The following is a 12,938-nucleotide window of genomic DNA, read 5'->3' as shown; positions in this document are numbered from 1 at the left end:
CCTCTAGGTACCTCACAGAAGCCTCTAGGAATCATACAGTATTTTTCTTTCTGTGACGGGCTTATTTCACTTAGCATAATGTCCTCAAGGTTCATCCATGTTGTAACATATGTCACAATTTTCTTCCTTTTTAAGGTGAATAATATTCCAACGTGTGTGTGTCTATCACATTTTGTTTTTCCATTCATCCATCGATGGACACTTGGGTTGTTTCCACCTTCACGTATTTTTTAATAAACAAAAATTAATTTAAATAAAAGAAGAAGGACGTTTAGGGGAAAGAGGATTTGATCTGGGAGCTTCCCATGCATTGCCAGTGCTGTAGAAGGACAGAAGGATAGGGCATCATCAACCTCTTGACGAGGAGGGAAAACATCCCCTTCATTGGCAACTGCCCGTGATTCCCCGCCTTCAGCCCCGGGAGAGAAACTCCCCTTTCCTTTCTTTGAAAGCTGGTCCTTTGAGCCCTGCCTGGGAACTCAGGGCTCCTTGAACGCAGTACCTGCCTCTTCTGCACCAGGGAGGCCAAGGGCCCTGGGGGAGCAAAGGCCTGATGGCTGCACGTGTGGCTTACCATCTTTCCAAGCCCCAGGGAAATGGGGTGCTGGGTAGCAAAGGCTGAGCCAGCAGGAAAGCCTTGGGGCCCTGCCGAGTCCCTGGGGTTGCAGGTGCTCTCCAGGGGGGAGACCCTGGGCCCACCCCCTGGAGGGGCCTCCACGAGGGCCCCGTGTAAGGAAACCCCGAGTGCAGATGAAGAACCGTCAGGCCGGTTCTCTGTCTCTCACTCGCAGTCCTCCAGTGACAACCCATTTTTACAAGATGATTTCCACATTTAAAAAAATTTTTTTTTCTTTTCTCCCCATGCTTTTGTTATGAAACATTTAAAATGTTCAGGAAAGTTGTTAGAGCAGTTCCATGATTCACTACTTCACTGCAACATTGTTAACATCTTGCCATGTTTGCTTTGTCTTGCCCTTTCTCTTTCTGGGCTATGATATACCTATACACATACATACATGTACATGCGTACAACACATTTGCACATACATATACACATGTACACACAACCCACACGTGTGCACACACACTCACATGTATACAAGACACACATACATGTATGCATATACACACGTATACACGTGCACATATATAGGCGATACATACATGCATATACGTATGTATATGCACATACACACATATATACACACATATATATTTCCTCTAACCTGAACTCTTTGAAAGTAGGGTCATCATGAACTTCACCCCTAAATACTTCAAGTGCATCTCTTACGAACAAGGACATTCTCTCACACACCTTTAAAATCTTTATGATACCTAAGAAAATCAACAATAAAGCCCTAATAGCATCTAATATTTAAATTTCCTCATTTGTCCCCCAAAGGTCTTTTATAACTGTTTTCAAAATTAGGATTCAATCAAAATCTACCTATTGCACATATTTGGCTGTTATGTCTCTTCAATCTCTTTTAATCTTCAATGTCCCTAATCCACATTTTTAAAAAAAGAACATTGACTATTTGTTGATCTCCACATGGTCGTCTTGTAGGAGACCCGGAAGGCCCCACCTTCTGGAGCTGTCTGTTTTCTTGCGGGATGGCTCACCTTCCTCTAGCCCCTGTATTTCTTGTAAACTGGGAGTTAGGACTAGAGGCTTGATTAGATTCTGCGTTACACCTTTTCTTTTCTTTTTTCTTTCAAGACTTAATTTTTTAGAGCGGTTTCAGGTTCACAGCAAAATTGAGAGGAAGGTACAGAGATTTCCCACATGCTTCCTGCCCACAGACAGGCGTGGCCTCCCTCACTATTAACCTCCCCCACCTGAGTGTACCTTTGTGACAAATGATGAACCTACTTTGACACATCTAAATCACCCAAAGTCCATAGTTTATATTATGGTTTATTCTCTCTTGGTGTTGTGTAGTTTATGGGTTTGGACAAAAATATAATGATGTGTATCCATCATTGTGGTCTTATACAGAGTATGTTCACTGCCCTAAAAATCCTCTGTGCTCCACCTCCTCATCTTTTCTTCCCTCTAAGCCCTGGTAACCGCTGATCTTTTTACTGCCTCCATAGCTTTGCCTTTTCCAAAAGGTCATATAGTTGGAGTCATAGAGTTTGTGGCCTTTTCAGATTGGCCTCTCTCACTTAGTAACGTGCATTTAAGGTTCCTCTATGTCTTTCCCTGGCTTGATAGCTCTTTTCTTTTCAGCCGTGAATAATAATTCCATTGTCTGAATATACCACATTTTATCTGTTCACCTACTGAAGGACATCTTGGTTGCTCCTAAGTTTTGGCAGTTGTGAATAAAGCTGCTATAATATAGGCTTTTGTGAGGACATAAGTTTTCAACTCCTTTGGGTGAATACCAAGGATCGTGATCATTGGACCAGAGAGTAGTTTAACTGATAATATATACATAATGTAAAATTTACCATTTTAATAATTTTTAAGTGTCCAGTTCAGTGGCATTAAATACATTCATATTGTTGTGCAACATCATCACCATCCATCTCCAGAACCCTTCCGTCTTCCCAAACCAAAACTCTGTATCCATTAAAAACTAACTCCCTGGGGCTTCCCTGGTGGCGCAGTGGTTAAGAATCCACCTACCAGTGCAGGGGACACGGGTTCGAGCCCTGGTCTGGGAAGATCCCATATGCCGCAGAGCAACTAAGCCCGTGCGCCACAGCTACTAAGCCTGGGTGCCACAACTACTGAGCCTGTGCTCTAGAGCCCACGAACCACAACTACCGAGCCCGTGTGCCACAACTACCGAAGCCTGCACTCCTAGAGCCCGTGCTCTGTAACCAGAGAAGCCACTGCAATGAGAAGCCCATGCACCACAACGAAGAGTAGCCCCCGCTCACCTCAACTAGAGAAAGCCTGCACGCAACAACGAAGACCCAACGCAGCCAAACATAAATAAGTTTATAAAAAAAAAACCCCCACAAAACTAACTCCCCATTCCCTCCGCCCTCCAGCCCCTGGTAACCACCATTCTAGTTTCTGTCTCTATGAATCTGATTCCTCTAGGAACCCCACAGAGTTGTAAGCATGCAATATTTGTCCTTCTGTGACTGGCTTTGGGTAACGCCTTTTTTTTTTTTTTTCCGCGGTACGCGGGTCTCTCACTGTTGTGGCTTCTCTCGTTGCGGAGCACAGGCTCCGGACGCGCAGGCTCAGCGGCCGTGGCTCACGGGCCCAGCCGCTCCGCGACATGTGGGATCTTCCGGGACCGGGGCAGGAACCTGTGTCTCCTGCATCGGCAGGCGGACTCCCAAACACTGCGCCACCAGGGAAGCCCTGGGTAACGCCTTTTGACAAGAGGTCTTCCAAGGCGATGCTGTGCACCTTCAATGCACATCCATCAGGAGGCTCATAGGAACTGCAGCTGAACAGGCCCTGCCCGGCCCTGCATGCAGCCCCTCCCATCTGGCTGCCCCCTGCTCCCTGACCCACTCTGCCCCAGCTGCTCAGGCCTCTCACCCTTTGCCCTTGCCCCTTCCTCCCTGGCAGGTTTCTTAGTATCTTCTGAATTTCAGCTTGCCTGTCAGCCCTCATAGAGTCTTCTCCTGACTCCCCAAACCTGCTTCCCCACAGTCACTGTCTATTTTTCTCTGTTTCATTTTATTCGCGGCACTCACCACAGCCTGACATTACCTTATTTGGTTTTGTTTTTTTGTGTGTTTTTTTGCCTGTTTATTGTCTGTCTCCAAGGTAAACATGAGAGCAGGGACCTATTCACTCTGTGTCCCCAGATCCTGGCAGTGTACCTGGCACGTGGCAGGTGCTTGTATTACTCTCCTCTTGCTTCTGTAACAAATGACTTGGTGGTTTAATACACCAATTTATTAGCTTACAGTTCAGCAGGTCAGAAGTTCTAAATCAGCCTCAGTGGAGTAAAACTGAGGTGTCGGCAGGGCTGTGTTCCTTCTGGAAGCTCTAGGGGAGAATCTGTTTCCTTGCGTTTCCCACCTTCTCGGGCACATAGCGTCACATCATTTGGACTTCCGCTTCTGTCATCCCATCTCCTGTCTGAATCTGACCCACTCGCTGGCCCCTCTTATAATGACCCTGTGATTGCTTTGGGTCCATCCAGAGAATCCAGGAAGTCCCTCTGTTTTTGTTTTTGTTTTAATATTTGTTTATTTTGGCTGCTCCGGGTCTTAGCTGCGGCACATGGGATCTTCGTAGCGGCATGTGGGATCTTTAGTTGCGGCATGCGGTCTTCTTAGTTGCAGCATGCAGACTCTTAGTTGTGGCATGCATGTGGGATCTAATTCCCCGACCAGGGATCGAACCCGGGCCTCTTGCATTGGGAGCACAGAGTCTTACCCACTGGGCCACCAAGAAAGTCCCAAGGAAGACTCTGTTTTAAGGGCCTTAACTTCAACACACCTGCAAAGTCCTTTTTACCAGGTAAGGTCACATGTTCACAAGTTTGGGGAATTAGATATGGACATTTTGGGGCGGTTCATTATTCTGTCGACCAAGGGCTCAATAAATATTTGTTGAATGAATGAAAGAATGAATGAGTGGATGGATCCCTCTACAAATGGAGTGCTGAGTCCTGAACTCCAGGATGGCTTATCTACTTACAGGCAAGGCCCCTCTTCCTCTGAGCCCGGGTTTCTTCTTCCATTAGATGTGTTCTGAGCACCCACCATGTACCCCGCTCTTGGTAGACCCTGGAATGCCAAGACAAATAAAGGGAGACCCCACCTTCTAAGAGCTTGGAGTTTGGCTTCTGGGAGGAGATTGAGAAAGAGAAAACCTGATGTAGTCTGTTCAAGTCCACGTTCTAGGTCACCTCAGAGAATTTTGGAGTCCTGAGGGGGTGTGTTTACCTAGAAGGTGACATTTCAAATGGCTCCTGATGCACGAGTAGGAGTTTACGCGGTAGAGGAGTGGCAAGGGCATTCACGGCCAGGGACAAGCCACAGACCTCTTTGAAAAACTCTGAGGACTGTGGATGTGATTCCTCAGGGGAGTGAGACCAGCTGGGCAGAGGTGGTGGGGTCGTGTCTGGAATGGAGGCCTTGAAGGCCACAGTCAGGGGCATGGGTTCAGGGGGCCACAGCAGGGTTTTGAAGCAGGAGAGAGGCATGTGCAGCTTTGAATCCGGGCTACTCACTCTGGTCACTGCAGTGTGGATAGGGGAATGAGGGGCCAGCATCTGAGCCTGAGGTGGAGGTGGCCTGGACTGGGCAGGGACAATGGGGATGGAGATAAGTGGACAGATCCGAGACAGACTGAGGTAGTAGAATCAGTGGGACACGGCGGTAGATTGAGAAGGGGCTGGGTGAGGAAGAGCGTGGAGACAGCTGCGAAGGAAGGACAGGCAAGATGGAAATGTGTGGAAGCTCTTTATAGCTGTTGAGTGGACCATGAACTGGCCCAAGCTGAGACTTTGTGAGAAGCCCTAGAGGACACCGGTGATGGGGCAGAGAAACTAACCCAATGGCTTCATAGGCTTCTCCCTTTGAAGACCGATCAGTGATGAAGGTCACCCTTCATCAAGATGGGCCTCAGTTCCAGGTGAGGGTTTAGGGCTATTTGGCTCCTGTCCACATTCTCACTTGATTTACAAACAACCACTGGGGTAAATACGTAGGACTGCAAAACCATCTCTCCCATTTCTAGATGGGTAAACTCAGTCCCAGAGACATCCAGAGACATGGCCAAGGCCACACAGCCAGCAGACCCCAGGGAGAACAGGCCTCCAAGAGGCCCAGCTCAAGGGGGATTTTGCAAGTCTCTTGGGACCCAGAGGGGAGGTCAGGGTGGGGGTCCCCTTTGAGTGGTTCCTGGCCACAGAGAATTTCCTTCTCTCTGGAGGAAGTGGGAGTTCTTCTTTCATAACGTGAATGTCAGAGATTCTGGGCTCACCGGTGACTAAGAGTGTCTGAGGCTTGTGGGTGTAGCAAGCGTTTAAATACCAGAGCTTCCTGTCCTTTGGCGATTGTAGGCACCTGAGCTGGGACACACAGGACGAAAGTATGGCCAGCCTGCAGACCCCACTCCTGGCTGCCCTCATCCTCCTTGCTATGATACTTCAAGCAACAGAGGCAGGTGAGGCTGGGAAGAGGGAGGGCTCTCTGCAGAGGTCAAGGTCAGATACTGGGGTATCTTCCTCATGTGGTAGAAAGAGCACTGAACTGAGAGCAGAAGACTCCAATCTGCTGCTGGCTCTTGGGCTAGTCCCATTGCTTCTCTGGACCTCAGTTTATACATCTGTTAGATGGATAGTCTTGAAGGCTTGGAGTCTAGGATCTATCTCAGCTGGGCTCGGGGTTGTAGTGGGCATGGCCCAGCGTCTCCTACTCCAGAGAACTCAAGGGTAGGGCCTTGGGATGTGAAGAAGGAGCCACTGAAGGAGGCCAGCTGGGGTGGGTAAAGGCAGGAGCAACGGTAATAGATGTTCCCTTGGAAAACCAGTCCTGCCCTCTCACCGCCCCATTTTTCTCCAGAACCTGCCCTCAACACTGGGTTCCTGATTTCTCTTTCCATCCCAATGTACACTCTTCTGCCCTATGATGGGTAGGGGAATGAGAACTGGACTGGGAGTCTGGGAGCTAGGAACAATACTGCTCGGTTATTGGGGTTCCTGAGCCCCTTCCCTGCATGACAGGCCCCATAGGGTAGGTACTATTATTACCCCCTGGGTCTGAGGAGGAAATTAGGTCTCAGATGTTAAGTGACTCACGGCAGAGCGAGACTCGAACCCGGGCTTCCATGCCTGGACTCTGCCTGAGCCCTTGTCCTGACTCTCCAGGGTCATGCTGTGTGATCTGGGCAAGTCCTCCCCCATCTCTGGACCTCAGCCTCACCATTTGCACCATGAAGGGGATTAGGGTAGATGTGAGCTGAAGGGACGTTCTCAGGTTACCTGGGAAGTTCTTCAGAGTGTCCACCTGGTTCAGCAGGGCTGGGACTAGGCACCGAGCTTTTCTGACAAGCTCCTGGGTGATGCTGATGGTGTGCGTCCACAGACCTCAACTTGAGTAACAAGGTTCTAAGGCTCCTTCCTGTTCAGCGTGTCTGGTCCCATCTAGAGCTTAGGGCATTGTTGATGCTCGGTCATTCTGAATCCCTCTCGCTTGAGCTGACCAAAGCAGAGTGTAGACTTTGGGCACTCAGCGGCTTCTCAGAGGCCCCAAGAGTGGGGACTTTGAGGGCCCAGAATCCTCTGGACACCAACCTTCCACGTGATAACAGAAAAGCTGGGTCAGAGGTTTGGGCCAAGGGAGAGCAGCCTGTGACTCCTCTGAGCACCCTTCTCCCCCAGGCCCCTACGGTGCCAACGTGGAGGACAGCATCTGCTGCCGGGACTACATCCGTCACCCCCTGCCCCTGCGTCTGGTGAAATATTACTACTGGACTTCGGAGTCCTGCCGGAGGCCTGGCGTGGTGTGAGTAGGAAGCCGGGGAGACAAGACCTTGGAGAGCTTGACGGGTGGGGCCTGGGAGGCTGCAGGTGCACCCAGGGATGGAGGAATGCAGCCAGATGTCAGCTGGGAGCACTTGGCCGAACTAGACGGCTCAGCTGAGGCTTGGGTGGACCAAGAAAAATATCATGTTATCATTCAACAGATATTCTCAGGCACCTCTTATGTGCCAGGCAGCGTGCCAGGTTCTGAGGATGCAGAGGGTGCCGCTCCACCCCGGCAAGGCAGATAGGTAGTGCAGAGCTGCCGTAGAGCGTAGGGTTCAGGGTACGGGCAGTATGCCTGGTTCCGCTGAGTCAGCAAAGATGCTCCCATCAGAAGCATCTTGGATCCCAGTGCCCTGGGAGTCAGTTACTTGAGGCAGCCTATTCTTACCAGGAGCATATGAAGAGCTGACACTAAGTGCTTCCTCAGGGCCAGGCACTGTTCTGAGCATGACTGTTTAATTCTCACAATGATCCTAAAAGGAGGTGCTATTCTTTCCATTTTACAGATGGAGAAACAGGCTTGGGGCGGGGTGAGGGGAGAAGTGACTTGCTCAAGGTTGCCCAGGCTGGAACCAGGACTCCTGGGTCCTCGTTTAGGGCTTTCTCCTAAGGTTCTTATTCTCCTTTGCTTCTTTGCTTCCTTTTCCTCGGCCTGGAGCCTGCCCCCGCCCCTGCCCCTCCCCCTGCCCCTGCCCCTGGCTGGGTGACGGGACCTGTCCTTTCTGGGGCAGCCCCTCTGGCTGCTGCCTGCCAAACCACAGAGTGGGGGGTGTTTGAGCTTGGGGATTTATGACCCCCTTTGGGGCCCTGTCATCTTCTCATCTGAATCCTTCTCACTCATCTTCCGTCCCTCAGAGGGGTCTGTGGGTAAAGTACAAGAAGGCTGAAACAGGAAGGCCTGCCACAGTTCTGGTCACTTCAATACTGGGCCTCAGTTTCCCAATCAGTATAGCGGGAGTGATCACTTTATTTTTTTAATCAAACATGTAGAGAGTGCTTGTTAAGTGCTAGGCACTGTTATAGATGCTTTATAAACATTAACTCATTTAATCCTTCAAGCAACCCTATGTAGTAGGTACTGTTACAGTCCCCCTTTTTTTTTTTTTTTTTTGTGGTACGCGGGCCTCTCATTGTTGTGGCCTCTCCCGTTGCGGAGCACAGGCTCCGGACGCACAGGCTCAGCAGCCATGGCTCACGGGCCCAGCCGCTCCGCAGCATGTGGGATCTTCCCAGACCGGGGCACGAACCCGTGACCCCTGCATCGGCAGGCAGACTCTCAACTACTGCGCCACCAGGGAAGCCCCTACAGTTCCCTTTTTACAGGTGCATAAATGTGCACAGCGAGTTACAGGGCCTCTCAGGCATCACAGGGCAGAATAATAGTAAGTGGGAGGTGTACTGCTCAACGCCTGACATATAATAGATACTCAGTGAGAGACGGTACACATGTGATTATTGGATCTCGAGCCAGAAGGGATTCTAGAAAGAATGTGGCTCAATGAATGAGAAGATCAAAGCTCAGAGAGGGTCTGAGCCTTGTCCAGTGTCACAGAGCAGCCAGGGCAGGCTGTCCACGTGGCCAAGATCAACACTGCTTTGCTGCCTTCTTTGTTCTTTCTGTTTATTGGTCATCTGGGGGTGCATGTGTGTGTGTGTGTGTGTGTGCACGCAGATCAGGGGTGTGTGTGTGTGTGTGTGTGTGTGTGCACGCAGATCAGGGGTGTTTGTTGCAGCTCTGGCAAAAGTGGAAGCCTTAGCCCACTACTGCCATGTGGTCTTGGGCTATTGTTCACCTCTCCTCTCTGTGCTCAGGTCTCTCAGAGGGGCCTGGGTGGGGATGCTCGTTCACAGCGAGCATGATGAGTCAGGTCTTACCAGCTCTGGCACTTAGACAAGTTGCTTTACCCCATTGGGCCTCGCTTTCTTCAGCTATTAAGTAGATAGAATATTGGAGGCTTATAGGGTTGTTGTAAGGACTTATTAAGGAAATCAATGTTAAAAGTTCAGGCCAGGTCCTGGCACAACTATATATCACCTACTGTCTGCTGTGCACTGTTCTGAGCACTCCAGTTTATATTAACTCATCATATCTTCATCAAATTCCTATGAGGTTGGACCAGAATTATCATGCCCGTTTTACAGATGTGGAAACTGAGGTTCAGAGAAGTTAAGGGGCTTGCTAACATGTGGCAGAGCTAGAATTCTAATCCGGATAGGCTGTCTCCAAAGTTCATGCTTTTGGCTACTACCCAATACTCTCTCCCAAGGCAATGTCAGCAAAGATTATGGGACTCCTGGGCATTCTATTTCCTGGCCTGCCCTGGCACTCATGGCTGGGGCTGAAGGTATGGGAAGTCCTTGCTGCTTATCTCCCCCTCTCCCTCTTAAGAAATGTGTTTGCCTACAGCAGGCGACTCATAATTGCTAAGGTTCTGCAGCGGGGCTGTGGCATTCTTGCTGCATGCTAATGGCGCCTCCTTGTCTCCCTGGTGTTTCCGCCTTCCAGCTTGCTGACCGTGAGGGACCGAGAGATCTGTGCTGATCCCAGACTGCCCTGGGTGAAGAAAATTCTCCAGAGGCTGGACCAATGAGGCAGGCCCTGCCCTGATGACCGTGGCCTTGGCTCCTCCAGGAAGGCTCATGGAGCCCCACCTCCCTGCTGTTACAGCTGCTCCCCGACACAACCCTGTACCAACAACCCTCTCAGCGGTCCCTGATCTTGATGTCTGCAGCTGTCACTCCCAGTCAAGCCTCCCACTGTCACTCTCATCTCCCCACTTACCCTTCCAACCCATCCTCTGCCCCACCAAAGCCAGAGGGTCCACAGTCCTGGTCAGTCAGTCCCCTGCTCAAAATCCTTCCGTGGCTCCCCTTTGCCCTAGGCTGAGGTCAGAGCTCCTGAGCCTGGCATCCCTGCCCTCCAGATCTGGGTCTTATCCTTTGCCTCCAGCCCTGCCTCATTTCCCTCCATGCATGTTGGACTCCGGCTCCCTGTTCTCCCAAACCCATGTCATACATTTCCACTTCTGGCTCTTTTCCCAAGCTGCTCCTGACACCCAGAATGTCTCCCCATCCTCTGCACATGTCCAACCCCACCAGCCCTCCAGGGCATCACTCAACCTAAGCAGACAGTAACTGAGTCATTTTTTAGACTTCCCCTGGCCCTCTGTCCCCTTTTAACAGCCCTGATCACAGTCTACCCAGAATTCTCAGGAACTGGGAGCTTGTCCTCCAGCCCCACCAGCTGGACCGATATCCACACCTGAGTTACTTTGTCTCCCGGCCTCTGGCACAGAGCACAGGGCCTGGCTCAGAATCAGGGCTCAATAAGAGGCTGCAGGTTGAATCAATAAAAGTAATGTCCGTCTCCCACCTCTCAAGGGCTCTGACACATCAATACAGAGACTCAAGGTCATCTAGAGAAGGGCTGGCGGGGTTCATTAGGAAGCCTCAAATTTACCCAGATTCACCTTTCTTCCCCATGTTACCTCTTTAACCTTCTTGCCTCCCTTGGGTTTTTTACTGCTTCTCCAACCAACATCCAGGCCTGACCTCTTCAGAGTCCCGAATTTCCTCTTCCTCCTTCCCCAAATAGCTGACAACCAAATTCCTGCTATGGGGTGAATGAGTACCCTTGGCTTGGTATTATAAGCTCTAGTTATATATGTATAAGAAAAGAGGGCACATGCTTAAAAGGCCCAATGGATGACTGGAAGAATTTTAAGAAATGTGTGGGAGGGGGACAAGGTAGAGATTTCCTGGTCCTTGGAGTAAATGTGTGGGGTATAGTTAAGTGAAAGAGCCTTGGATGGAGGTTGTTCTCAGGTGGCTGGGGTCAGGCTAAGGACTGGGACTTAGGACTTATCTACACCTCTTTGAGGACCACAGCTTCCCCAGGTATCTGTGCTTGTTCCTTTCGGAGGGAGCCTGGTATAGTATGGCAGGGTGGTTGTTGCTGTGTGACCCTGAGGAGACCATCTAACCTCTCTGAGCCTCACCTGAGAATGAGAATACCTACCTTATGAGATTGCTGTGGGGCTCAGATCCAAGTCACAGAAAATGTGGCTTTGCCGGCCATGAAACTCAGTGTCTTCCGGGGCTTGTGTCCCACTGGGAGCCCAAGGTCATTTGCCCACTATAGGCACCAGAAGTGTTAACCTGCCCACTGCCCATGCACAGGGCCTTCAATTTTTCTGGGATCTCCCTCCGCTCCTGTCCTGCCCTTGCCCTTGCCCCTCAAGCCTTCTGGAAAATAAATCCTCTACAACAATGTCTGTTTTGTTCCTTGGCATGTGCTGTTCCTGTGAGGTGGGGCAGGGGACGCATGGCCCCTCTCTCCCAGTGGGGAGGCCCTTGACATTGATATGTGAGCTGGCTTGCCCAAGGTCACCCTGTGAGAAGGTGGGAAATCCCAGCTAGACATGAGGACCTGGGAAGTAGCTGAGCAGGTGCCAGCAGGGAACCCCACACATTTGTCCACCCTGGGACCACTTGTCAGGAGGAGCTGATGAAATCATTCATTCATTCCTCAAGTCTAAATCTTTGAGCACCATATTCATCCATTCATTCAATAACCCAATCTCAACCTTCCCACTTCAAGGGTGGACACAGAGGCAGAGGAGAGTATATCAGTCAGGAAATGCTACTTCTTGCAAAAAACAACCCCCCAAATCTCAGTGGCTTAACTCCATAGAAGTTTTTTTCTTCTCACACGAAGTCTTATCAGGCATTCCTGGTCTGTGGGCGACCTTCCATCCTTGTGGTCATTCAAGGACCCAGGCTGCTTCCTTCTCATGGCCCTGCCCACCTCCAGGACCAGGTCTCCTCTCCATCATCCAGCAGATGAGAAAAGAGAATAGAGGCTTGTGGGAAGGTTTTTTATGAGCTGGGCCAGGAAGAGGGGCTCATCACTTCTGCCCACATGCCATTGGCAGAACTTAGTCACATGACCACCCTGACAGCAAGGGATGCTGGGAAGTGCAACCAAGCTGTGTGTCCAGGAGGAAGAGGGAGTGGGTTTGGGGAACACTTCAAACCCAGTTCATCTGGCGCTAACTTCCCTGGACCCTCAAATGGGCCTGCTTCCCTGAAGTTCCTGGGCACAGCTCACTCTGCCAAAACAACAATAACAAAAAAAAGACTCCTCTGCCCTTGTTGCATCTTCATTATTTCCTCGGTGTGCATACCGTTCCGTGGACATCTTGGCACAAGTGGCCTTTGGGCCCTTTGGATCTGGCTGTCACAGTGGGATTTCCAGGGTTGAAGCTACAGACACCTAGAACATTGTCTGGGAGGCATGAAGAAGCATGATGAAGGGCACAGGTCACGGGTTCAGACAGATATAGGAACTCTCACTGGCTGCGTGTCTGGAACAAGTTACTTGGTCCCTCTGAGCCTCAATTTCTCCCTCTGTGAATAGGGGGCAATAAGAGCACATGGTGCATGTAGTTGTGAGAATCTCATAAGAAGGTACAGACA

General features: G+C 50.4%; 1 protein-coding gene across 1 annotated transcript; it reads left to right on the top strand.

Moving 5' to 3' along the window:
• Positions 1–6,008: 6,008 nt before the first annotated feature.
• CCL22 (C-C motif chemokine ligand 22) lies at positions 6,009–11,732 on the top strand. Its single transcript, XM_004313222.3, has 3 exons — positions 6,009–6,097; positions 7,314–7,437; positions 9,967–11,732. Exons 1-3 carry the CDS (start codon positions 6,025–6,027, stop codon positions 10,049–10,051), a joined length of 282 nt encoding a protein of 93 aa, XP_004313270.1. The 5' UTR covers positions 6,009–6,024; the 3' UTR covers positions 10,052–11,732.
• Positions 11,733–12,938: the final 1,206 nt, after the last annotated feature.

Source organism: Tursiops truncatus, chromosome 19 (genome assembly GCF_011762595.2).
Source record: "Tursiops truncatus isolate mTurTru1 chromosome 19, mTurTru1.mat.Y, whole genome shotgun sequence".
Lineage (NCBI taxonomy): Eukaryota > Metazoa > Chordata > Mammalia > Artiodactyla > Delphinidae > Tursiops > Tursiops truncatus.
This window is presented reverse-complemented; position numbering and strand designations above follow the sequence as displayed.